Below are 26,730 nucleotides of genomic sequence, written 5' to 3'. Positions count from 1 at the left end.
CGCGTCTCTTCCTCTCCCAGCGTAGGAGCGGGCGCAGACTGCCTTGCTCGGCCCCCTTCGCACCCCCGTTTACCCTCACCCCTCCGGTTCTCTGCTCCCCCTGCCGCTGGGAACGCCACAAAACAACCCGAAAACTTGGAGCCTCCCGCGGCCAGCCGGAGCGGGCTTCCTGTTGGCACCGGGGCGCCTTTTGTGGCTGGGCGCCCTCCCCCACCGCGGCCCCGAGGGCCTAGGAGGGTGCCAGCCCGGGGCCTCCGCGCACCCGGGCCTGCCGGCGGCGTCCACGCCCACCCAGGGCTCGAGGGCCCGCGGCCGGCCCGCGGTTACCTTCGCTCCGCCAGCCCCGGGGCGGTGGGTTGAAAGGCAGCCTCGTCCGCAGTGGCGGCGGCGGCGGCGCGTCCCGGCGCGCAGCCCGAGAGTCGCTGGGCCGGTCTGCACCGCCCTGGCCCCGGGCTCCAGGCTGGCTCCGGGGGCGGGGGCGGGGTGTGAACGTTCCCTCCGCCTCCTCTCTCCGCCCCGCGGGCGGGGCCGGACCCCCTCCCGGACCCCCTCCCGGACACCGTCCTGGTCGCCCCGAGCGGTGGCCGGAGCTGGAGGGGGCGCGCAGGGCGCCAGGCCCGGTCCCTGCCGCCGCTTGGCGCAGGGCAGCGGGGGAATGTGCTGGCGGCCGGGGAGGGGACTCTGGTCCCGGGCCACCACCACCCTCCTCCACAAGCATCCGCGTGGCCTTGCGCCCAGGCCGGATAGCTCTGGCTTCTGGGCCCTCCAGCTGCTCCCTGAGGGAGTTTGGGAAAGGAGAGCTCGATGCCAGAGACCCTGAATGCCCAACAAACCCATTTAGACCTTAAATTTACAAGAGTGAGATGCCCACTCTCCTTTCTGTAAACCCTGTTCCTTTCAATCTGATAGGGGCCCCATGAGGCCAGCGCATAGATGAGCTAGACAGAGGCAGAGGCCACGCTGGGCCACTTGTACAGTGGTGTGGTTTGGCAGTCAGCACTGTGGGCCTTGGAGCCTGACAGCCTGGCTCCCTATCCTAACTTGACCACTACTTAGCTTTCCTGTGCCTCAGTTTCTACATCTGTAAAATGCAGCAGCAGCTGTCAAATGTTATGGTATTAGGTGCTTCTCACCTGTCAGCACTTAGGAGGCTTGTTGAACAAGTAAATGAGGTCACACTCCAGATGGGTTCAGAAGCCTTCACTGAGCCCTGCCCAAAACCCCTACTCCTGTGTATGTATGTGTGTGTATGTGTGTGTGCGTGTACATACAGGGCCGTCGCCCATACACAGGACCTTCCAACCTCAAGAAGGAGAGAATGAGCTCTGGTCCCTGCTTCCTGTTATTTTACCCTCCTTTCTGTACCCTTCTCTGTGAACTGCCTGAGGACAGACATGAAGTCCTGAAGGCTGCTGTGGTACAGAGGGTCCCCTAACCCACATGCAGGGCAGGGGAAGGGGTTCAGGAAGGTTTCCTAGAGATGACACCCGAGTTCAGTTTTGAAGGACAAGTAGGCAGAGGAAAGGGTAGTGGACGCGCACACCTGACAGGAGACACAGCTGGAGCATCTGCTCAGAGCTGAGGATCCCGGGAGGAGGCAGGTGTGTCTGTAGGAGACAGCCCCAGCACTGTCCTGGCTGGAGATAAGGGACCGTGTTTACACACAGGTGGCCAGAGGATTCTGTGTCCTCACGCAGCCACTAAGGGAGGGAGGGGATTAGCATCCCTGCTGGACAGATGAAGAAACGGAGGCACCAAGAACTCCAGTATTTGCTCAAGTATACCACAGTAGGGCTGGAACCCAGTCAGCCAGGGCTTTCTCCCTGGGGTCACGACCAGCAGTGTTTTGTCCCATGGAGAATAGGCAACAGTGTCCACAAAATCTCAAGGAGCAGGAATTGAGCGAGGAGGAAGGCTGCCTGCTAAGGGGCAGGGACCAGGGAGAGGGTCGTGGTGGGCACAGTCAAGGGCCGGGAAGGAACTGGGCCAGGTTTTGGGGGTTGACCTTGCTGGGGTGAGAACGGGGAACCAGGGTGGGATGCTCAGGTGAACATTTAGAAACTCTGATGGTGAGTGAAAAACAGACCAGAAGCTCTGGGTGAAGGATGGACAGAGGCTGGAGACCCATGGGGCTGTGGTTATTGTCAGTAACAGTAGCGGCAACAGCCAGCATTTACTGAACACTTAATGCATACCAGGCCCTGTACTCCCCTGACTGCATGCGCATTGTCTCTTGAATCCTCCTGAGAGCCCTGCAGGGTGATGTTGCTTCAACCACGTACAAACTACAAACGGTACCCAAACCTCCTCCTGCGGGATCATGACTGTACTTCCCAGTTTGGCCAGAAAGGTCCCAGATTGGGCCTATTGTCCCAGCATGGTATTAATAGCACTTCCTTTCACTCTCAAAGGTGATCTGGTTAGACAATAAATTTTACGTCACTCTCTATTCAGAGGATCCCTGGAATAGCTGGCTGGAGAAGCTGTTGGATAGGATGTCGATGATGTCGAAGGCCCTGAGCCCTAATCCTGGCCCTTCTGATTCCCCACTGTGTGACTGTGGGCAAGGCACTTGGCCTCTCTGAGCCTTGAGTTGCTCATCAATAAAATGGGTATATCCCAGTGCAGGCATTAACTGCTTGCAGGAGAGTTGCAAGCCCTGGAGAGGTGGCTGAAGAAACAGCCCCAGGAGAAGTGGGCCCTTCTTCCTCCTTACCCCTTGGGCTGGGGTAAAGGAGAGGAACAGCCAGTGGTTAGGAACCTACCTACTGTGTGCCAGCCTGTTTGTCTCTACCAGCTCATTGATTCCACATCAACCCTGGGAGGCAGGAATTCTCTGCCTCCATTAACAGACAGCTACACTAAGACTGCGAGAGCTCTGTCCACTCAGTTGGAGCCTGTCCCTCCCTATAAAGGCTGCACCCCTATTCCTGGCTCACCCCTGATTGAAGGGGCCAGCTCAGGGTTTCCCTCTGGAAAATTAGAGAAGGTGGGAGGTGTTGCTGGTGTCCCAGCATCCCTGCAGAGGATGCGGGTGAGCAGTCCTCATTTCCCAATTCCTTCCAGTCTCTTTCCTTCCCCTGCCTAGAGGCTGTGTCCAGGAGTGCAGGGGTTAACTCTGGCGCAGCTCTAATCACCACGCAGAATGCAGAACAAATGCCTCCCAGCTGGAGGCTGGGGGCTGCGAGGTGGGATGGCTGTCTGCCTGGAGTCCTGGACTCCAGGCTTGGGGGAAGGAGGCCCCCTGGGCTATAGTCAAGGAGTCACAGAACTGCCCCCTCAACTCACTCCTGCAGACTGGGTGGGCCGAGGCAGAGGCGAAGAGTGGGCAATGTCTGGCTTGGCGTCCCCCACTGATCCCAGAGGAGCTGCAGAGAGATGCCAGTGGCTGGCCTGCAGGCTCCAGTGAGGTTTGGAGAGGGAGCCTTTGCTGAGTGAGTGGCTTGGCCACATCTATCAGCCCTACCCCAGCCCCTCCCTAGGGAGCATGCACCCTTTCCACTCCAAATCTGGCTGGTTTTTGGTCAGTTTATGGATCTGTTCTTTGACTCATTGATGGATGTTCCTGGTCCTCTATCTCTTGAGTGCCCTTTGGTCCACCCACCCAACTGTGCACATGCCAATCCCTCCATCCACCCACTATTGACACCCCTATCTATGTATCTACCCACCCACTTACCCACCCATCTGGTGACCCACTCCCTACATCCTAGCCAAGGACCCACTCCCTTTTGACCCACTGCTTACACCCCTATCTATTTGCCTATTCACCCATCCATCCATCTGCCTACCCCCATCCATTTACCCACCTCCACATCCACTCCCTTACTCTATCCATCCACTTTTCCTTGATCCATTGCCTACACTCATACCCATCTACCCACGTACCCATGCATCCATCTGTCCACCCATGCATCCATCTGTCCACCCACATATTCATCCATTGCCCCAAACCTCTCACCCTCCCTACTCATTTCCCTTTCTACCCTTGTCCCCCTGACAGCCACTCACACCTCCAAAACCAAACCAAACTCATTGCCATGGAGTCGGATCCAACTCATAATGACCCCTCCTTGGGTTTCTGAGGTGGTATTACGAGAAGTAAATTGCCCAATCTTCCTTCCAAGGAGTGGCTGGTGGGTTTGAACCGCCAGCCTTCTGGTTAGCAGTCAAATGCCTTAGGCACTGTGCCACCAGAGCTCCCCCCGCACACAGGGCCTCTGCTAACCAACCCAGCTCTGGGAGCACTTCCTCCTCTTGTGTGTACACACTTACATGCACGCACCACCCTCACCTCCATCAGTAGGACACCCTTGGGCAAAATAGTCTGGAAGGCTGGTCATTCCTTCGTGTTGGCGTCTGCCGCCCTGTGAGATCTCCGGTGGAATGGTGACATCTGTGTCCACTGGCACATCTGGAGAATGATTGGTCAGAGCTTTCATATGGAGGGCACCCTTGTCGCCCCAAGTGGACTGTGCCCACCGCAAGAACAGAAACCCTTCTCCTGGGGCCACTCCAGTGACACTCACCTGGGCTGGACTCCTGGCAGGGCCTGAGACCCATGTGAGCACTGCAAGGGAAGGAAGGGGGCAGTGTTGGCTCTTCCAGGAGGCTTGTGCTGCCCAAGGAAGGGGTCAGGGTCGGTGCCCCAGCAATAGCTGCTCTCAGGAATCCTAGACCCTGGGGCAGCTCAAGTTCCTTGGTTAGCTTTTCTCTTCTAGTTGGAACCCTCCAACCCAGGCAGACTGGTAAAGGAGCCAGGGGCTAGACCCCATACTCAAATCTCTATGACTCAGCATGTATTTCCAAGTTAGACAACCTGCATTCAGATTCTGGCCTTGCCTCTCACCAGCAGAGTACCCTTGGCAAGTCCTCCCTCACCTGGACCTCAGACATCACCCCTTTGAACCTTAAAGTGCCCATTGCACTGACTGACTTGTCGTTAATGGTCAAGGAAGGTTAGCAGTTTATTAATACTATTTCTCCAGTGGCAATTCTATTGAGCACACAGGAAGAAAGTCCCCGCTGTGGGCCAGGGCTTGGGCTGGGTGCCTTATGAGGAAGAATCGGTGAGTAAGGGAAGCCTGCTCCCACGAGACTTACGGTCTGGTGGGGGGACAACAGAGGCCAAGGAAGTAGGGCCAAAATAGTTGTAGATGGGGCTAGGGAGGTAGAGGACTGGTGGAGGAGATCCAAGGAGGCTTCCTGGAGAAGGTGGCATTTGTGGCATAGTGCCTAAGGCATTTATTTGACTGTTAACCAGAGGGCTGGCAGTTCAAATCCACCAGCCACTCCTCAGAAGGAAGACTGGGCAATCTACTTCCATAGTGATACTTCCTTGGAAACCCAAGGAGGGGTGGCCTATGAGTTGGATCCCACTCCACAACAGTGCATTTTTTCTTTTAGTGTCTTGGGTAAGATTGCCCATAGGTAGAACTGGGGGAGGGCAGGAGCTGGCACCCCTGAGGGCAGGTGACCTGGCGTTAGGAGGAGAGGAAGGGCTAGGAAGGGAGTGCAAGCAGCTCTCGTTTTATTGTGTCTCGCTTTATTGCGCTTTGCAGATACTGCGCTTTTTAGAAATGGAGGTTTTGTTGCAACCCTGTGTTGAGCAATTCCATTGGCACCATTTTCTAACATCCTGTGTTCACTTTGTGTCTCTGTGTTACATTTTGGTAATTCTTGCAATGTTTCAAACTTTTTCATAATGCTATCGCACACTGAATAGACTACAGTATAGCATAAACATACCTTTGATACACACTGGGAAACCAAAAACTTCATGCAACTTGTTTTATTTGATACTCACTTTATTGTGGCGGTCTGGAACCAGGCTCACACTATCCTGAGGTACGTCTGTACTGGGGAGGATGGGGGCAGGAGAGAAGCCTTCCATGCCGTGCCTAGGCATGGAGGGGGAGCGGGGCTTGGCTTCTGGTGGGCAGGGCCTCCAGCTGCAGGAGGGCGTCTGTGGCATATACTGGGCTGGGGCCACGATCCCACCCCAGGAATGGCTGCTCTCAGGAATCCTAGGCCCTGGGGTGGCTCAGCATCCGCCATGGCTGTTCTCTCCAGTAGAGGCCATGGGCAGCCTTGCCTAATGCTTCTGTTCTTCTTGCCTTGAAGACAGGAATGTGCTCCAAGAGTACCAGGGATGAGACCCTCCTGGAGGGCCCTCTGGCTCCTTCCTCCTGCCCCAAAGCCCCCAGGAGGCAACACTGGGAGGTGGGAGGTTCTTCAGAACTCTCAGCCGGCTTCTGGGGATGCTGAGGACAGAGAGGGAAGGCCTTACACGGTTGCATAGTGAGTCTGCCCTGGAACCGGAAGTCCTCGGCCGCCACACACTCTACTACACGCTGCCTTCTATGTTGGTGGGCGTCTGTGGAGTGCCTCCTGTGTGCCAGCTCCCAGTTTACAGGACCAAGCAGGCTCCCAGTTCAGGCTCAGATAGAGCATCAACTTTGACAGGGCATCTAGGAAGGCTGCCTGGAGGAGGTGGGCTGAGATGGTATATAAATGTCCAAAGCTGTGCAGACCAGAGGGCAGGAAAGCCAGGCTGGGTGCTGCTGAGTGTGTGTCTGACATGGGTGTCAGTAGAAGAGACAACTTAGATGCTGGGGAGTTGGGGTGAGGGAGTGGGGGGAGGGTGTTTGAGGTGGGGCAGGGGATGGGGTGATGGCAGATTATTTAGTTCCTGGTTGTCTTGGGGTGATGCCCGGGTGTGAGTGGGTTCTTGGGGGCAGTAGGGTCAGGACCGGAGTAAAATTAAAATCTCCAGGGTATGTTGGAAGGAGTGGTCACAGGCCTCCAGGGAGAACATGCCTCCAGGAGACAGCTGTCAGGGCCGGAAATGCCTCTGGAATTCCAGGCTCTGGGAGAAGGGCCGCGTGGAAGAGTTTTCTCAGGCGGAGCCTTCCAGGCTCACTAACTCCTGATCCTTGTTCCCTGCTTTGCAGGGAAGTGGGGGCAGGGAAGGGCCCCCCACCCTGCCAGCTCCCTTTCTCCTGGAGACCTGGACAAGACGTTAGACAGGAGCTGAGGAAGGATGTGGGGTCAGTTCCTCCTGCCCCACCCCTCAGGAGGACAGACAGATGGATGGACGGAGGGGGACATGGGGGTCTGAGGCGCCTATAGCTGCAGGAGGTGGGGAGAATGGGAGAGGGGTCAGGGTCGGTGACCCTGTTGTCCCGGAGGCGATGGGGTGCATTCTCCCAAGGTGGGCCCGGATAGAGGGGGGGTGGCGAGGGGTCTTCCAGAAGACTTTTGTTCTCAGGGTGGGGGATGGTAGGAGGGTGGGGGGAGCGTGAGGGACAGGAAAAGTGTGCAAGGAGCAAAAACAATGGTCTATTCTCCGAGGTCCAGCCTGGCCTGAGAGATAGGCCCGTAGGCTGGAGGCCAGCCCTTCTTAGTGGTGACCATGTCCAGCATCCCTCCTCCAGCCCCTGGGGCTTCACATGACCCTGGGTGGGGCTCCTTTCTCACCCCCTACAACCACAGGCTCATCCCTGGACACATGGCTTAATTTTTTTTTTTTTTTTAATTTGTTCTCTGGTGCCATCCAAGGTGCCTAGAACAGTGTCTGATTCACAGTAAAAAAAAAAAAAAACACTCACTGCCATCGAGTTTAAGTCAACCCATAGCAACCCCCATTGGGTTTCTGAGACGGCAAATCTTTACGGAAGTAGATCACCCCATTTTCCATCCACAGAGCAGCTGGTGGGTTTGAACCACCAACCTTTTGGTTAGCCGTCAAATGCCTTAAGCACTACACCACCAGAACTCCTTTGGTTCACAGTAGGCATGCATTAAATATTTATTGAATATTTGAATACTTTCTAATTTCCAAATGTGGGCATTTGCTACATATATATATAAATGTAAACCAAAACAACCAACCTCATTGCTTCAAGTCAGACCCAACTCATAGCAACCCCTTCTTGGGTTTCCAAGGTGGTATCACTGCGGAAATAGATTGCCCAACCTTCCTTTCGAGGAGTGGCTGGTGGGTTTGAACCACCAGCTTTCTGGTTAGCAGTCAAATGCTCTAGGCACTATGCTACCAGAGCTCCTATATAAATGTATACACACATACATATATTTTTTTCTACCCTCTAGTTAGTGGTTCGGAAGCTCTGGCGTAGTGCCTAAGGCACTTGACTTCTAACAAGAAGGCTGGCGGTTCAAACTCACCAGCCACTTCCTCAGAAGGAAGATGGGGCAATCTACTTCCGTAGTGATACTGCCTCGGAAACCCAAGGAGGGGTTGCTATGAGTCGGGTCTGACTCGATGGCATATAACAACAACAACAAAAGTCAGTGGTTCACTCTGCCTTCCCCACCCACCCTCACTAACCATCAAAGAATATGTCTTTTTATGTGATCCCTTTTCTTGACTTCTTACAATAGTGATGTCATACAATACTTGTCCTTTTGTGATTGACTAATTTCACTCAGCATAATGGCCTCTAAATTCATCCCTGTTACGAGACAAGAGGTGTTGTGGATTCATCATTGTTTAACATCTCGTAGTATTCCATTGTGTGCACAGACGGTCGTTTGTTGAGCCATTCCTCCATTGATGGGAATTTAGGTTGTTTCCACCTCCTTGCTATCATGAATAGTGCTGCAGTGAACATGGGCGTGTGGGTATCTGTTCACGTTGGCTCTTATTTCTCTAAGATATGTACCGAATGGTAGGATTGCTGGATCATATGCTATTTCTATTTCCAGCTTTTTAAGGAAGCGCCATGTCATTTTCCACAGCGGTTACACCATTTGATAGTCCCACCAGCAGTGTGTGAGGGTTCCAGTCTCTCCACACACTGGGGTGAGATGGTATCTCATTGCTGTTTTGATTTGCTAATGATGTGACTGTGTTTCTTCATGTGTTTGTTAACAGCTTGGCTCTATTTTCTTTTAACAAAAGCCTGCCCACTTTGGTTGACAGACGGGCCTTCATGTTCTCTCCTTTGATTGGTGGAGGCAGAAATGGAAACCCAGAGAGAGAAAGCAACTCGCCCCCACATCACACAGCCTGTTTGATGTAGAGCTGGGATTTGAACCTGGAGTTCTTGGTTGCAAGTCCTCGGTTCATCCAATGATCCCACCACCCTCCTGTTTCTTTGCTGTTGTGGAGTCGATTCTGACTCATAGCAACTCTGGACGACAGATTAGCACTGCCCCATAGGGTTTCCTAAGCTGTAATCTTTACTGGAGTAAACTGCCAGGTTGTAACCGCTAAACTTTCAGTTAACAGCCAAGCACTTAACCATTGCGCCACCAGCTCCTTTCTTGCTTCTTGGCTTCTGGTTTCTGCCTTCCTTTCCTGATCATTAGAGTAAGATCGTCAGAGAGATGCGAGGCCCATGAGTTGGGTCCTTGGTGCTACTTGCATTGGCTCTAAGCCTCACACCTCTGTTGTACAGATGAGGAAACGGAAGCCAAGGACATAAAGTCACGCCCTCAAGATCCCAGAGCTTGGAAGTGGGCAGACTGGATTCTGGGGCTTCCCAGGCTTGCTGCTTTGGGGGCAAAGGCTCTGAGGCCACTCGGAGGGGACTATGGTTCTCTCTTGCTCTCAGAGGCTGGGAAGGAACCTCACATGAGGTCTAGGCATCCTTGGGCAGAAATCCCCTCCAAGCATCCCTGGTTAACGGTTGCTGCCTCTATGCAATACCCCTTTGGTCACTGGGAGGTCATCACTTCCCCAGAGGACAGCTCTGCTAGCCAAGATTTGTCCCTGAAACAGAGAGCAGACTCCTCCCCGTAACTCCTGCCCATTGCGCCTTCCACCTCCTGGGGCTGCAGAGATATCCCTGGAAAACCCCCTTCCCAAATGTCTACCCAGGAGCTGGAAGACCTGGCTCCAACTAGTTCCAGCTGTAGAACTCGGGCAACTTCTTTGTCCTCCCCCACCTCACCCTTCTCATCTGTAAAATGGGAACCACAATGCTTGTCATCAAAGATGACGCCTGGGACAGGAGCTTTACAAACACAGTTTGGGTGTGTGTCACCAACCTCACAGATGTTCAGGCTCCTTGTACATTTCTGAGTTGTGTTGTGGGTGTAACTGTCACTTACAGCAAGCACTCATGTACTCATTTGGCACCTGGCAACAGGGCATGACTACTGCATTTGAACTTAGGAATTTACATCCCCAGCTCAAAGAGCAGGATGCAATGGTTTGCTGGGTTTTGCGTGCTGGTGTAGTGGTTAAAGCATTTGGCTGCCAAGTGAAAGGTTGGCGGTTCAAAACCACCAGCTGCTCAGTGGGAGAAAGATGAAGCAGTCTACTTCTATAAAGATTTGATGCTTTGGGAACCCTGTGGGGCAGTTCTACTCTGTCCTTTGAGTTGCTGTGAGTTGGAATTGACTTGATGGAAGTGGGTTTGTGTTTTATGTGCAGAATAAAAAACAAAACAAAAACAAACCCACTGCCATTGAGTTGATTCTGACTCATAGTGACCCCCATTGGGTTTCCAAGACTGTAAATCTTTCAGAAGTAGATTGCCTCATCTTTCTCTTGTGGAGTGGCTAGTAGGTTTGAAACACCGACCTTCTGGTTAGCAGCCAAATGCCTTACATACTGTGCCACCAGAGTGCCTTATGTGCAGGGTAACTTTTATTAATTCATAAAAATTCTAGCAATATCCTTGCAGGTAAGTAGAAGATCTCACAGGTGAGGAAGCTACCCAGAGAGGTGAAGTCACTTACCTGAGGTTCCACAGCACTTTTCTGCTGTTGAGTGACTGACCAATGGATTGGCAGCAGGCTATTCCCTTGTTGTGGCTGCAGAGGTTAATTGGGCTGGCTGGTGCCCAGACAAGCTGGGGAAAGGTCTTGTGGGGGGGGGGGCAGCCCCCTCAGGTCTCTGACCCCGCCTCGGTGGGCAGCTTGAGCCCCTGCCAGCCTCTTGTTGACTCAGCCGGCCACTCTGCTGCCAAGGCCTGCTGGCCCGTGCTCCCACGGGGAGGGTCCGGCCACATTCTTCTGTGCTAGAGCCTGGGGTGGTGGTGGCTGGCACCTCCTGGTGGAGTCTGTGTGTTTGAGAGGAGCTCATTGGTTTGTGGGTGCTGGGATAGATGCAGGGGTGAGGCAGGAAAATGCTTTTTTTGGGGGAGGAGGAGGAGGATCAAGGCTGGACACTCAAGGCGCCACCGCAGAGTAGACAGACTAGCCTGGGAACTAGGCTGTGTGGCTTAGCTTTGCCATTAATGAGCGAGGTGATCTCAGTCAACCCCTAACCCCCACCTCAGTTTCCTCATCCATTAAATGGGTGTAATGATAATTTTCCCCGCCTGCTCAACCTCACAGCTGTTGGGAGGATCAAAGGAGGAAATGGGTTGGGCTGGAGTGAACGCCCTTTGAAGTTCAAGGATGGACACACACACACACACACACACACACACACACACACGGCTGCCAGACAGTCCCTCTGTAGGTGGAGTGAGTGGTGGGGTCAGGATACAGGGGCTCTCAGCTGGCCCGAGTCGGCCTGACATCCCTGCCTCCTCCCCAGACTTGATGTAGTGCCCTCCATGATAGTACCATCTCCTTCCAGGTGCACCACATTTAACAGTTTACAAATTCCTTTCACACTCCTTAACTCAAGGCCAACTGTACCACCTCCTGCCTCAGGGTCTTCGCAGTGCTGTTCCCTCTGCCCAGAACCTCTTCCTCCAGAAGTGCAAACCTGCCCCTTTCTTAGCTCAAACATCACCAACCCAGAGGCCTACCTGGACCACCCACCTACATCAACCTTTCTGTCTACCTCACCCCTACCCTGCTGGGAGCTCTAGTAGCGTAGTGTCTAAGGCACTTGACTGCTAACCAGAAGGCTGGCAGTTCAAACCCACCAGCCACTCCTTGGAAGGAAGATGGGGCAATCTACTTCTGTAGTGATACTGCCTCGGAAACCCAAGGAGGGGTCACTATGAGTTGGGTCCGACTCGATGGCACATAACAACAACACCCCTCGCCGTTTTAGCACAGTCCCTTCCAACCCCCTTTATGTCTTTGTGACTGCCATGACCTTGTCATGTGGGGATCATTCACCCCCCACCCCAGTACATAGGCTCTGTGAAGGCAGGAACCGTGCCCGTCTGGTTTGCTGCAGGGTCCTCTGAGCTGAGAACAGTACCTGATGTGTTGCTGACCGAAGGACCACAGTCTCCTAAGATGGCTGTTATTGCCCCACCTCGAAGGGGAGGTGCTTGAGGCTCAGAGAGGTCAAGCAACTTGCCCAAGGCCACACAGCTGGTCAGGGAAACCAGGTCTCTTGGATTCCAGTCCAGGAATCTTTCTAGAACTGCAATGGCACCTCCCTGGAAAAGAAAAAGCACAAGCACGGCTTACTCCTCGTCACCCCACATTGTGGAGCACTGCACCTCTTCCTTACACATATTTGTTTGGTGGCATGTGGGGAAACAGATTCATTTTAATAATAAATAAGCCACTGGATTCAACATAACAAAACCCAGTTGCTTCCCCAGTGGCCACTGCCCCTCTACCGAAAGCTGACTCTTCTGCCCAGTGTTGGGGAAGCCCCAGGGGCTTCTCTGCCCTGCAGGCTGGCCTGCTGGCCTGGCAGCCCTCCCCTGACTCGGCAGCTGCAAGGTGGCCGGATGCCCCACCCCCGGCGCCTGGGGCCCTGAGCGGAGGCCTCAGGGCTGAGCTGTGGCTGGCACTGCTCCTTGGGTTTGGGGCGGGAGTACCACAGAGATTTTTTAAATAAAGGGCCTTGAGACAGTGGCCTGGCCTAGCTGGCTGTGGGGTGGGGTGGGGGCCAGATAGGGACAATGTAGGGGGGCTGCTGTGGCTTAGGGGTTGTCTACCCCTGTGGCCAGGGCAAGGGGGGGTGTTCATTCCCCCCTACCCCAAAACCACACTATCCCAAGAACATCCCCCCACACACCAAGGCCCAACATAGGTCTCAAATATTTATTGAGCATCTACTATGTGTCAGGACTTGGTGGGAGTGAAGTGGGAACCTCCAGCCTCTTCCCTGCCACTATGTTGCTCTCCCCAATCGGCCCCTCTCCTCCTTACCCAACCCCAAGCCACAAATTATTTACTAAGTGCCTACTATGTGCCAGGACTGCTCTGGCGTCTCTCCCCTCAGCCCTCTTTGTCTTTTCTCCTTTGTAGTCCTTCCCTCAGGCTTCTCCCCCATCCCAGGTCCTTCCATCTCCCTCTCTCTCCTCTGGCCCAGCTAACAGGAAATGCGGGCCCGAGAGGTCAAGGGCCCGGGGCCTGTGGGCCAGCCTAGCTAAGCTTCTGCACACACAGGGCCTGTCTGCGGGGGGGGGGGGGGGGGGGGGGGGGGGGGGGCGGGCTTCCTGTTTACCAGAAGCACACAGACCCCCGGGGCGGTGCCGGGACAGTCCTCCCAGGACAGCCCTTCTAGTCTAGACCCCAGTTCCTTCCCAGGGGAGTCCTCCTGGCCTCACAGCCCGGCCAGGCCCCCGGGCAGCCTTCTCCCCTCCCAGCGAGGGGTGGGAGGAGTGAGGAGTCTGGGGAGTGATCTGGAATGTGAGAGCCCAATGTCCGCAGGAAGCAACCGTGGCTCCAGGGCCCATCACCCCCTTACAAGTCTGGGCGCCCTGCCTCAGTTCCTCCTCCTTTCTCCAGAACCCTCCCTATGCTTTGATGGTGGAGGGTCCGACAGAGACCCGGAAGGAAGGAGGAGACCAGAACCCTTCCTGCCCCTCTGGGCCTCTAAGGCTGCATTTCTAGCAAGATGGGCTCTGGCACCTCACGCCTCAGTTTCTCCAGCAGTCACACAGCAGGCGGGGGTGCAGCCCAGCTCCTGGGTCAGCTCCATTTGCACATCATTTCCTTGTTTTTCCTTGTGGTGTTCTCACCTCTCAATGGAGACCTTGGGTCAAGATGTCACCTCACATCCCTAAGAACCCTCTATGTTAGAAGGCCCAGGTCCAGGCAGGGCAGATAGAGGTGTCAAAAAAAAAAAAAAAAAAAAAAAAAAACCTCACTGCCTCCTTGGGTTTCCAAGGCAGTATCACTATGGAAGTAGACTGCCCAATCTTGCTACCAAAGAGTGGCTGGTGGGTTTGAACCACCAGCCTTCATGTTAGCAGTTAAATGCCTTAGCCACTAGAGGTCCTGATGGAGGTGTGGGACCAGCTTAAGGTGCTCCTGGGGGGGCAGTACTGTCCCGCCCTCTCCAGGCTGGCCAATCCGCCCTCAGATTGCCTAACTTGACTTCAGGTATTGATTTAGCCAGGAGGGAGACTCGCCTATCCTGGAAGCTAGAGAAATTCCTGTGCTTTGCCCTCCCCACCTCCTAGCTGAGGCCGACCTTTAGGGCACAACGTGGTCAGTGTCCTACATGAAGCAATTGTCCCCCAGAGGGCAGTGGGGGCACCGCGTAGTGAGCTAGTCCAGAAGAGGCAGTTAGCGAAGGCTTCCTGGAGGAGGCCACCCTCTCATACTGGAAGCCTAAAGTCAGGACAGGGTGTGCCTGGCCTGGGAAACAGCCTGGTCAAAGGCTTGACGTTTCCAGAGAAATGTTAATGATATGATGAGGCTGGAGAAGGACGCCCCAGAAGGACGCGGGAGCGAGGGGAGGTTTGTGGGAGAGGAGGGCTGTTGGGGAAGGATGAGGTCATCCTCCCGGCCTTGCAGCTCGGGCTTTCCGGTCGTGGCTCCCGAGCGCCCTCTCTCGCCCGGACCGGGAGGCGGAGGGAGCCTCGTGAAGGATTGGCCGCGATTCGAGGCGAGGCCGGGCGGGGACGGTGGCGGCGAGGGGCAGGGCCTGGGGACCGACCGCAGGCTTTCCCGGCCCCGCGAGGCCTTGCTCCCCGCCCAGCGCAGCGCAGGCGCTTCCCCCGCGCGCAGGCGCCGCTTGGAGCGAGGAGGCTCTAGTAACTTCCAGACATTGGCAGACTTAATTTCTCGGAACCTCAATTTCCGGCTCTGAAAAATGGAGCTAAGGAGAACCTGCCTCAGAAGGCTGTTGGTGGGTGGAATGAGTGAATTTAGCACCGCCCCTGGGGTGGCACAGTGGTTAAGCGCTTGGCTGCTAGCCCAAAGGTGGGCTGTTGAAACCCACCAGCCGCTCCGTGGCAGAGAAATTATGTGGGTGGCCGTCTGCTTCCGCAAAGAGTCGTCTCCGACTCATAGCGACCCTGTAAATGTAAGACAGGGTGGAAGCCGATTTATGGAAGCCAATGGCCCCATCTTTTATTCCGTGGAGCGCTGTAACCACTGCACCACCAGGACTCCTTGGAAATCCTATGGTGCAGTTGTACTCCATCCTATAGCGTCACGAGGAGTGACTGGACAGCTACGGGTCTGGTCCTAGTGAGTGGCAATGCAGGTGGTATTTGGGAAAAAGAGAAAGCCCGAGTCTTTGCCTATAGAAGGGTAAAAGGTGTTTTAGAAGAAGAGTTTAAAAAAAAGAAAAAAAGACCCTATACTCTGCTTCTGAGATTCCCACACTTGCCTGATCCAACCCCCCTGGGTGGGGGCTTGTTAACAATGTTAGCTTCCCTCCCCCAGACTTTGGCAGGGCAGGTCTGGGGTGGGACCTGCTGGGATTTACAGCAAGGCCCCAGGCCTGAGCCTGAGACCAGACAGGTGTGGAGAACATTCCTCTGTGATGACAATGATTCACCCCAAATACTTCCTCCTTGGAAGCGACCCCATTAAAGCACCCCTCTATGAAAACGCCACTGAGTGCACAGCGTGGGCCAGGTGCTGTTCCAAAAACCTCACATGTGCCAGCTCATATCATCCTCACCCAGTCCTGTCACGCAGTAGGTACTCAGGGAAACTGAGGCCTACGGAAGTTAAGAAACTTGCCAAGGTCACAGCAGCCCCGTGACTTGTAAGCAGTTGGCTTGGGATCCCTTTCCCAGCTATGCATCACCAAGAGTCCAGTGACTGGAGAGGTCAGGATAGTGACGGCCAGGTAGGGGGTGGTGGGAGGTAGGGGGGCTGGTTGGGACCCTGGCTTCTCCCTCCCTGCTGGCCTGACACCCTAACACGCCCTGGCTGGTAACTGTGGGTGATTCACCAGCTTAAAGCCCCAGTTTCTTAGGTAATCAGGAAACGGGCCACTGGAGAGCCTGGGGCATTTTCTGGTGACTCCAGGTGCTCCCAGAAACCTGGGCTGGGGCAGGAGTAAGGAGGAGGGAGAGCGGGAGGGGAATGGGCGAATACAGAGGGCCTGGCCTCAGAGCATTTGCATAATTTGTTCTTTTCTTTTTCTTCAAGAAGAGGAGAAGCCCCAGGACCCCACTTCCCTGGAAACCGTTCACTCATTCATTCCAGTTTATGGAACCCCTCCACTGAGCCATTGACCAGGACCTAGTAAAGGAGGGTGAAGCTGTCCAGGAGTTCCTGGTGGAGAGATCACGGTGCAATTTGGTAATTCCTACACAGCACAGTGTGGGGCGTGTTACAAAATCCAGAGCCCACAGAGGAGAAAGTGATTAACTCAAGAGTATGTGGTTGCAGTTGAGTCAGGGAACGTTTCAAAAGTTTAGTTCAATGGTTTTGGGGCCCCTAAGCAAATAATTCGAGAAGCTGGACTATATGAAACAGAACTCGGCATCAGGATTGGAGAAAGACTCATTAACAACCAGAGATACGCAGATGATACAACCTTGTTTACCGAAAGCAAAGAGGACTTGAAGCACTTGATGAAGATCAAAGACTACAGCCCTCAGTATGGATTGCACCTCAACATCAAGAAAGCAAACATCACCAAAATTAATGGAAACAATCAGTCCTAGCGACTGGTACACCATCCGATCTGCAACCTATACAACTATGAGACCAGAAGAACTAGATGGTGCCCAGCTACCACTGCCATCCACTTGGAAGGGATGTAGGAGATCCTGCATAAAGAGGGAGAACAATGTGGAACAAAACTCAAAATCGTTTGGAGGCAAAAAAAAAAAAGAAGGTGGGGACCAGGTTTGCTGGTCCAATAGAGCCTGGTGTAACCACTGAGACTATGGCCCCTAGTTGCCCTTCAGGTCTGGAATTGAACCCACAACTGTGGTTTCCAGCCAAACAAAGTACAGGCATGTGAGTTAAACATTTACCTCAAGTAGACACACGCCCTGGAGAGAACGATCATGGGAGAAGGAAGGGCTGCTTATGCACAGGGAGATAGCTCAGGGTGCAGAAGAGTATGAAGGGATGGACACTGGGAGGAGGTAACTATGGGGAGGAAGTGGGAGGGGAGCTGCTGCATTGTAAATTTTGGTCAATGACATGAGACAAAGTATATGTGAACTGCTGTATGATAAGTGAATTTACTCTGTAAATCTTCACCCAAATCCTAAAAAAAAAAAAAAAAAAGAAAGCAAACATCATCACTACTGGACCATTAAGACATCTACATCCTAGTAGATGGGGAAAAAAATTAAGTTGTCAAGGATTTCATTTCAACAACTTTGGACACGTATGTTCTCAGGAGGGATTAGTCCCCGAAGGACATCATGCTTGGTGAAAAAGAGGAAGACCCTCAATGAGACACAGTGACTGCAGCAGTGGGCTTAGACATGGCAAAGACTGTGAGGGTGGTGAAGGACTGGGCAGTGTTTTTGTGTTGTACATGGGGTTGCAATGAGTTGGACCCCATGGCACCTGACAACAACAACAGCCAGGAGGAATGGAGTGCAGGCTGGGCTCAGATCCCTGTGCCCTTCTGAATGGTTCTTCTTTCATCTGGACCTCAGTTTTCCCATCTGTGAACTGGACATAGTGATGGTGCCTTTCTCTTGGGCTCGTTAGGAGAATTCACAGCGTTAGCGTGCCTGGCATCTAGTCAGCCTCGTGATGTGTTGGCTCTTGTTATTGCTGAATGTCAGGTACCAATGGGGGTGGGGGCTGCCTGAGACATACAGAGGAGCATGCCTGGAAGACGGGGGAGAAGGCATCCGGTGAAGGATAGGCCAGTATGGAGGCCTGGAACATGGGTGTGCTAGGAATCCATGGGGAGAGAGATGAGGAAGGGCAGAGAGGGTACTTGAAGGTACTGTCATTCTCTTCGGATATTTTTCTCAAGGCAGCAGGGAGCCATGGAAGGCTTTAGAGTGAGAGAGTGGCAGGTAGATCTGAGTGCCAAGACTTCAGAGCGACGATGGATTGGAGGAGGTAGACTAGGGTAGGGAGACCAGTGAGGAGGCATGAGGGTCCTGGTGAGAGATGGGGAGGCCTGAACTGGGGATGGAAAGGTCAGGAGATGAGGATTAATGTGGGGACATGCAGCTGAACTGGCAGTGACAGTACACTGGGCTGAGGGACAGGGAGGACCTGGGTGTATGAGGGGCCACTGATTCAGGATGTACTAATATACTTAGGAGGGGAGGATGTTACAGGGCTTTGAAGGGTGTATAGGAGTTCTCTGGGAGACCCATGAGGGAAGTGCAGCCCAGAGACAGGGCCCATCAAGAGCCGAAGTGTGGAGGGGTGAAGAGCCTGGGTGTTTGGAGAGGAGTGGGTGTGGTGGGGTTAGGGTTTGGGAAGGAGATGATGGGCTCAGAAGTTGGGGGTACGCTATAGGGGTTGGGGATCAGCGGTAGAGAATTAAAAAATTCCAGCCAGGGCTTCATCCCATGTGGAGAGCTTTTCCCTTGTCCCTTCTAGTAATTCGTTGCGCCCTCCGTTAACTATCCCAGTCAGAAGCTGGGACCTCGCTGGACCCGTAGGGGTCGGGCGCCACCGTGTGTCCATCTCGGAGCAGTGCAGGCAGGGGCTCTCGTGTCGGCCGCTTAGGGAGCTCCTGCTGTCCTCCAGCCACTCCACACCCATCCGGTGTTCTCAGGGCCGTGGTATGAAGTGGGGGTTATTACCCCATTTTTCAGACCCGGGAACTGAGGCTTAGAGAGACTGTGAGGTGCCAATATCACACAGCCTTCAACTCCAAAACAGCACAGCATACCCACAGGCAAAACCCAGACGTGTGTGGGGGTAGGGTGGGCTTCTCTGGGTCTGTTTCCTTATCTGTGTGTGTGTGGGGAGATGAATCCCCCAGGGTGGTTCCTTCCAGTTCTGTGACCCTGAGAGACCCCCCGACAAAGCCAGACAGCTTTTGGCTGAGGCGTTCTGTGTGACTCTTAATCTTCACCTCACTTTCCAAATGCTGGTCTTTTTTTTTTTTCTTAAACATTTTCATACGTGTGGACTATTTAATAATTTAACAAATATATTTATTGGGTAAAACCTTTATGCAGGCTTCCAGTTGGATGTTTTTCCAGGGATGGACTATTCATATGTATGTATGTATATCTACATATCCTTGTTTTTTTTTTTTCTTTACACAAATGTTGGCATACAATACACATTCTGAACTTGTTTTTGCCACGGATATTTTTGCAATTATTCTATATGATTACTCATTGGTGGTTTAATGGCAGAATTCTTGCTTCCATGTGGGACACCTGGGTTTGATTCCCAGCCAACACACTGCAAGTACAGCCACCCCCCCATCTGTCAGTGGAAGCCCACTGAGATGGACGAGGAAGGAAGGCCTGGCAATCTACTTCCAACGAAGTTAACGAAAATCCTATGGATCACAGAGAAGGTTGGGCAGCATTTCATTGGTTATGTGCGAGATTGCTATGAGCCAGAGCTGACTATTGCAGTCAGCAATAGCACGTATAGTTTACTCATTTTGGGAATACGTACAAGTTTTAGCTAAGTATTACATAGATATAAAAGAACACATATTGGCTAGAAAGTCCACGGTGGTCCCCTCTTCCCCGTCCATGAAAATAAATCAAACAGCACAGTTCCTAGTGGACATGAATGACCACGCTGTGTCTCTAGCACCCAGACAAGGACACACTTGTCCTGCTCCCCCGATCCCTCCTGTACCTGGCCGACCTCCCCCGCAGGTGTTGTCCTTCATGTGAATGGAATCCTGTGCAGTATGTTCTCTTTGGCCTCTGGCTTCTTTTGCTCAACATTATGTGTGTGGGACTCATCCATGTCGTGTTCCGCGCTATTCATTCTCATTGCTGTGTAGTATTTCCACGTGCGAATCTACCAGGCTGTTTGGTGCAATGGTGAAGCACTCGTGTGCTAACTGAAAGGTCGACGGTTCAAGCTCACCAGCGGGAGAGAGATGTGGCAGTCTGCTTCCATGAACACTGTTGTTGGTAGGTGCCGTGGAGTCAGCTCTGACTCACAGTGACACCGTGTACCACAGAATGAAATGCTGCCTGGGCCCGCGCCAGCCTCACAATCATTGCTGTGTCTGAGCCCATCGTTGCAGCCACTGTGCCAATCCATCTCATTGAGGGTCTTCCCCTTTCTCACTGACCCTCTGCTAAGCATGATGTTCTTCTCCAGGGCTTGGTCCCTCTTGGAAACGTGTCCAAAGGACTTCAGATGCATTCTTGGCATCCTTACTTCTAAGGAGCCTATGGCTTTACATCTTCCAAGACAGATTTGTTGGTTCTTCCGGCTGTTGTTGTTGTTAGGTGCCGTCGAGTTGTCTCCGACTCATAGCGACCCTATGTACGGTAGAATGAAACACTGCCCAGTCCTGTGCCAGCCCCACGATCCCTACTGTACCTGAGCCCATCGTTGCAGCCACTGTGTCAATCCATCTCGTTGAGGGCCTTCCCTTTTTTGCTGACCCTCCACTTTACCAAGCATGACATCCTTCTCTAGGGAATGGTCCCTTCTGACAACATGACCAAAGCAGATGAGACGAAGTCAGGCCATCCTCACTTCCAAGGAGCCACGGAGCAGTCTGGCTGCACTTCTAGGAGTCATCTTGCATGTACATGAGGTGATTGAAAATACCATGGTTTAGGTAAGATACACCGTAGTCTTCAAAGTGACATCTTTGCTTTTAAACACTTTAAGGAGGTCTTTTGCAGCAGATTTGCCTGATGCAATATGTTATTTGATTTCTTGACTGCTGCTTCCATGGGCATTGATTGTGGATCCAAGTAAAATGAAAGCCTTGACAACTTCAATCTTCTCTCCTTTTATCATGATGTTGCTTATGGTCTAGTTGTGACGATTTTCGTTTTCTTTACATTGAGGTGTAATCCATTCTGAAGGCTGTGGTCTCTGATCTTCATCAGTAAGTGCTTCACGTCCTCTTTGCTTTCAACAAGCAAGGTTGTGCCGTCTGTGTATCTGCATATATTGTTAGTGGTTTTTCCTCCAATCCTCATGCTGCGTTCTTCTTCATATAATCCAGCTTTTTGGATTATTTGCTCAGCATACAGATTGAATAAGTATGGTTAGAGAATACAACCCTGATGTACACCTTTCCTGATTTTAAACCTTGCGTTATTCCCTTGTTCTGTTCAAACGACAGCCTCTTAGTCTATGTACAGTTTCCTCATCAGCACAATTAAGTGTTCTGGAATTCCATTCTTTGCAAAATTATCCATAATTTGTTATAATCCACACAGTAAAATGCCTTTGCATAGTCAATAAAACACAGGTAGACATCTTTCTGATAGTCTTTGCTTTCAGCTATGATCTATCTGGTATCAGCAATGATATCCTTCATTTCATGCCCTCTGTTCTGGTTCCCTAGTGCTGCTCTGACAAGAATATACCACAAATGGGATGGCTGTAACAAACAGGAGTTTATTCTTACAATTTGCAGGCTTTAAGTCCAAGTTCAAAGTGCCAGGCTCTAGGGGCTGGGTGAAAGTCCCTCAACCTTGGGGTCTAGCTCTGCCTCCTGCTCCCGGCCCACTGGAGCTAGAGGCGTTTCTTCACTCACACAGCTGCTGGCTGCTGAGGCTGAGAATTCCAAAGGTTGACAAGTAAAAAGGCACAGTCCCGATGTTACCAAACCACATGGCAGGCCATTAACTTAAGTCCATTGTAAGTCTCAAGGTCGGCAGAGCATAGCAGGCTGCTGAGCAACGACACGGCTACATGCAGAGTCCAAGCGTGCCACAGGCTAGAGACCATTCCCAAGGCTTCTCCTTATCTACAGGAAGCAGACCACATCCCAAAGACAGCTACTCAGCTGCTTGTGGTAGATCCCACCATGGAGCTGATTGCTAGTCTCATCATGGGGAATAACTACCACCAGCTGCCCAGCCACTCAACCAGGCCCAGCCAAGTTGACACACAAACAGAACCATCACACCCTCTTCTGAATCCAGCTTGTGTTTCTGGAGAATTCCCTGTCAGTATACTGCTACAACCATTTTTGAATTATCTTCAGCAAAATCTTGCATGTGATATTGATGTTCAATAATTTCAACATTCTGTTGGACCACTATTCTTTGGAATGTGCACAAATATCGATCTCTTCTAGTCAGTTGGCCAGGTAGCTGTCTCTTCCAAATCTCTTAGCATAAATGGGTAAGTGCCTCCAGCACGGCATCTGTTTGTTGAAACATCTCAATGGGTATTTCATCAATTCTTGGAACCTTGTTTTTTTTTTTTTTTTTTAATTTTTTTTGCCAATTCCTTCAGTGTAGCCTCGACTTCTTCCTTCAATACATAGAGGTCCCTCACTGGCAAAAAGTTTCTACTCAATTGCTAGGGTCAAAGATTGTTGGTTCAAACCCACGTTGTTGTTATTTTTAGGTGAGTTGTCTCTGACTCACAGTGACCCTACATACCACAGAATGCAACACTGCCTGGTCCTGTGCCAGCCTCACAGTCCTTGCCATATTTGAGCCCATAGTTGCTGGCACTGTGTCAATCCATCTCATTGAGGGCCTTCCCCGTCTTCATTGACCCTCCACTTTACCAAGCATGATATCCTTCTCCAGGGAATGGTCCCTTCTGACAACATGATCAAAGTAGGTGAGACGAAATCTGGCCATTCTCTCTTCCAAGGAGCATTCTGGCTGCACTTCTTTCAGGACGTTACTATAGGAGATAGGCTTGGAAATCTGCTTCTTACAAGATTACGGCCAAGACAACCCTATGGAGCATTCCTACCGTGTAGCACATGGGTTTGCCGTGAGTCAGAATTGACTTGACAGCCAGCACCAGCATGAGCATCGTAGCATGCGGTGTGTCCTGGTGACCACGTATTCACGTTTCTCTCGGGTGTTCACTCAGTAGTAGAGTCACTGGGCCAAAGGCTCTGTCTCTGTTGTGCTTTAGAAGCGCCAGGAAGTTTTCCAAGGTGATTGCAATCACTTACAATCCTGCCTGTTCTTACCGCTTTGTCCCCCCCCCCCCCAAAAAATGGGTCTTTTCTGCCTTTTTCATGTTAGCCATCTAGGGGGCACACCGTGCAATTGCAGTGTGGTCAGTCTGCATTCCCTCATTACTAGTAAGGTTGATGGCCCTGCATGCGTTTACTGGCCATTTGCATACCCTCTTTTGTCTCCTGCCACTTTTCTATTGAGTTTTGTCATGGATTGAATTGTGTCCCCTCAAAATATGTGTGAACTTGGCTGGGCCATGATTCTCAGTGGTTTGGCAGTTGTGCAATGATGTAATATGGCAGTTATGTGATGATGTAATGTGGTAGCTATGTAGTGATGTCATCACCCCTCCCCCATGATATGATCTGATGTGAGCACTCTTGATACATGTAAGGGGATTAAGGTGGGTGCAACACCCTTACTTGGGTCACAGCCCTGATCCCAGGTAAGGAGAGTTTCCCTAGGGTGTGGCCTACATTACCCTTCATCTTACAAGAGACTAAAGGAGAGAGAAGTGAGCAGAGAGGAACCTACTATACCACAAGGAAAGACCATCTGAGAGCGTAGTGCATCCCTTGGACTTCGGGTCCTTACGCTGGGAACCTCCTAGAACCAGGAAACACAGAGAGGGGAAGTCTTTGCCTAGAGCCAGCACTCTGAATTCAGACGTCTAGCCTTCTAAACTGTGAAAGGATAAATTTCTGTTGTGCAAACAGGGCAAGGAGGCAGCATCTTCTGACCTCTCACTTCGCAAGAAGACAGAATCACCATCAACAACAAGCCTTATGCCTGTGAGGCCAAATGTGCTGCCATCCTCCAAACGTCTTTACCACTCTGGCACCGACCGTCCCTCCCACGGCACTCACTACTTCTCTGGTGGGTTTGATAATTCGTTTCAGTGGCCACACGGAACTCCCAGGCAATACTCATGATTGTGGGTTTTATTAGGGAAGTAACAGGCTACCATTCAGGTTCAGGAACGTGCTCAGGATACAGTTCTTCAGTCAGGACAGTCTCCCCTCTGCTGAGCCCTCAGGCTCGCCTCTCTGGCCCTTGGCCTCTCTGGCCCTGCCCTACTCGGGCAAGTGTGTTACAAAGCTCTCTAGCTCTGCCAATAGGTACACCTGTGTACACCCCACTCTGCCAGCAAGCCTCCCGCCCACGGGCACTCAGCTCTCTTGCTCTGTGGGGCAGGCAAGCTGCTGCTCTGTCTTGTGCCTCTTGGTTCCATTGCCGCCATCTCTCAGTCAGGCGTCTCTGCCCGGGTGTCCCTGCTGGGGCGTCCCTGCTGGGGCGTCCCTGCTGGGGCGTCCCTGCTGAGGCGTCTCTGCTCGGGTGTCCCTGGTGGGGCGTCCCTGGTGGGGCATCTCAGCCAAGGAGGCCCAGTGCAGAGATCTTGGGTCCAAGGATGGGCTCCACTTCACCTCTAGCTCCTCTCTCTCGATGGCAAGGAGATCCCCCTCTCTGCTCTAAAACTCACTGCTGTAGAGTCAGATCTGACTCACAGCAACCCCTCTTTGGGTTGCCGAGGCAGTATCACTACGGAAGTAGATTGCCCAACCTTCCTTCTGAGGAGTGGCTGGTGGGTTTGAACAGCCAGACTTCTGGTTAGCGGTCAAGTGCTTTAGGCACTACGCTACCAGAGCTCATTTTAAGCCTGGCAGAGTGACAAAACCAACCAATCCCAACATCAGCATTCTACACACCTTATTTGTATGGTCCCACCCAGTAATCTGGTGGGAGTTACAAAGACTATGGCTAGAAAGGCCATACCAAGTAACTCACGGCACCGCAGTTGTTAAAGCTGCATACGTGTGATATGTCTGCTATAGCAGCACTAGAGAACTGAGACACGTTGTCTGTCTTTTCACACACTTTGTAGTTCTTTCTGTATTTTGTGTAGTTCCTTGCTCTGTGTATGTGTTGTAAGTCTCTTCTCCCATTCCGTGGATTGCCTTTTCACTTCAAAAAGTTTTTTTTGTGACTGTTGAATAATAATAATAATAAAAAGCAAACTCACTGCTGTCAAGTCGGCCCCGACTCATAGCGACCCCTCCTTGGGTTTCCGAGGCGGTATCTCTATGGAAGTAGATTGCCCAACCTTCCTTTCGAGGAGTGGCTGGTGGGTTTGAACCGCCAGCCTTCTGGTTAGCAATCAAGTGTCTTTGGCACTACGTTACCACAGAAGTGTTTAATTTTAATATAGTCCAATTTAGCTGCTGCTTCTTTTTCTTATGGTTAGTGTTTTGCTTTTGGTTTAAGGCCCTTTGCCTGCTCCAAGGTCATGAAGATACTGGATTGTGTTTTCTTCTATTTATTGCTTAAATCTTTTACATTTAGATTTAGAATTTATTTTTGTTTATGGCATGAGATTGAAAAATGCTCTCCGCCAAGAGATCTATGTCCTAATACCTGGAACTTGTAAGTGTTACCTGATATGGCAAAGCCTTTGCGGTGTGATTAAGTCAAGGGTCTTGAGATGGGACGTTATCCTGGATTATGCCGGTGGGCTCAGTGTCATTGCGTTTAGGAAGGCAGAGGGAAATTTGTCACCCACCCACCCACACACACAGAAGGCCATGAGAAGAGGGAGCAGAGAGAGGTCTGAAGATGGTAGCCTTGAAGATTGAAGAGATGCAGCCACAAGCCAAGGAATGCTGGCAGCCACCAGAAGCTCCTCTAGTGCCTCCGGAGGGAAGGATCCCCCTTGACCTTGACATTTCTGGTCTCTGGAATGGTGGGGTAATAAAGTTCTGTTGTGTGAAGTCACTGAATTGGTGGGAATTTGTTATAACAGCCACAGGAAACTAAGAGGTCAAGATGTAATTTTCCTTCAGGTTCTATGCAATCGAAAAGACTACCCTTTCCCATTGCATCGCATTGTCACCAATCAGGTGGCTGTATGTGGGTCTGTTTCTAGCCTCTGTTCTGTTTCATTAGTTTGTCTATTCTTGCACCAGTACCACACTGTCTAAATTGCTAAACTGATACTGGTTTTTGATATCTAGGACAGGAAGTCCCCTAGTTTTTTTCTGTGTTTTTGTACTTTATATAAGTGGTGTGTCCTTTGCATTTCCAGATACATTTTAGAATCAGCTTATCAATTTCAAAGAGCTGTGGTGGTATAGTGGTTAAGGCATTTGGCTGCTAACCAAAAGCTCAGTGGTTTGAATGCACCAGCCTCTCCATGGAAGAAAGATGAGGCAGTATACTTCAGTAAAGATTGACAGCCTTGGAAACCCAATGGGTTTGCTATGAGTTGGATTCAACTTGATGGCAGTGAGTTTGTTTGTTTTGGTTTATCAATTTCAGGGGGAAAAACATGATGGGATTTTGGTTGAATTGTACTGAATTTGTGATTTCGGGGAGAATTGATAGCTTTACCACACTGAGTCTTCCAGTCCATGAACATGAATACGATAAAACCAAAAAACTACACCAAACTCACTGCCATGAGTCAAATCTGACTCATAGTGACCCAACTTTGGGTTTCTGAGGCAGTATCACTACAGAAGTAGATAGCCCAACCTTCCTTCTGAGGAGTGGCTGGTGGGTTTGAATAGCCAGCCTTCTGGTTAGCAGTCAAATGCCTTAGGTACTACACCAC

General features: G+C 51.8%; 1 protein-coding gene across 1 annotated transcript; it reads right to left on the bottom strand.

Moving 5' to 3' along the window:
• Positions 1–229: 229 nt before the first annotated feature.
• On the bottom strand, positions 230–22,971 carry LOC103197769 (basic proline-rich protein-like). Its single transcript, XM_007941747.1, has 3 exons — positions 22,909–22,971; positions 14,783–14,931; positions 230–776 (listed from the first exon to the last, which is right to left on the bottom strand). The coding sequence occupies exons 1-3, from the start codon at positions 22,969–22,971 to the stop codon at positions 230–232; spliced, it is 759 nt and encodes a 252-aa protein (XP_007939938.1).
• Between the last annotated feature and the right edge of the window lie 3,759 nt (positions 22,972–26,730).

This window comes from Orycteropus afer, unplaced genomic scaffold (assembly GCF_000298275.1).
Source record: "Orycteropus afer afer isolate SDZICR_OR568_19922 unplaced genomic scaffold, OryAfe1.0 scaffold00083, whole genome shotgun sequence".
Taxonomy (NCBI): domain Eukaryota; kingdom Metazoa; phylum Chordata; class Mammalia; order Tubulidentata; family Orycteropodidae; genus Orycteropus; species Orycteropus afer.
Note: the sequence above shows the minus strand (reverse complement) of the source record. Positions and strands in the feature narration are given on the sequence as shown.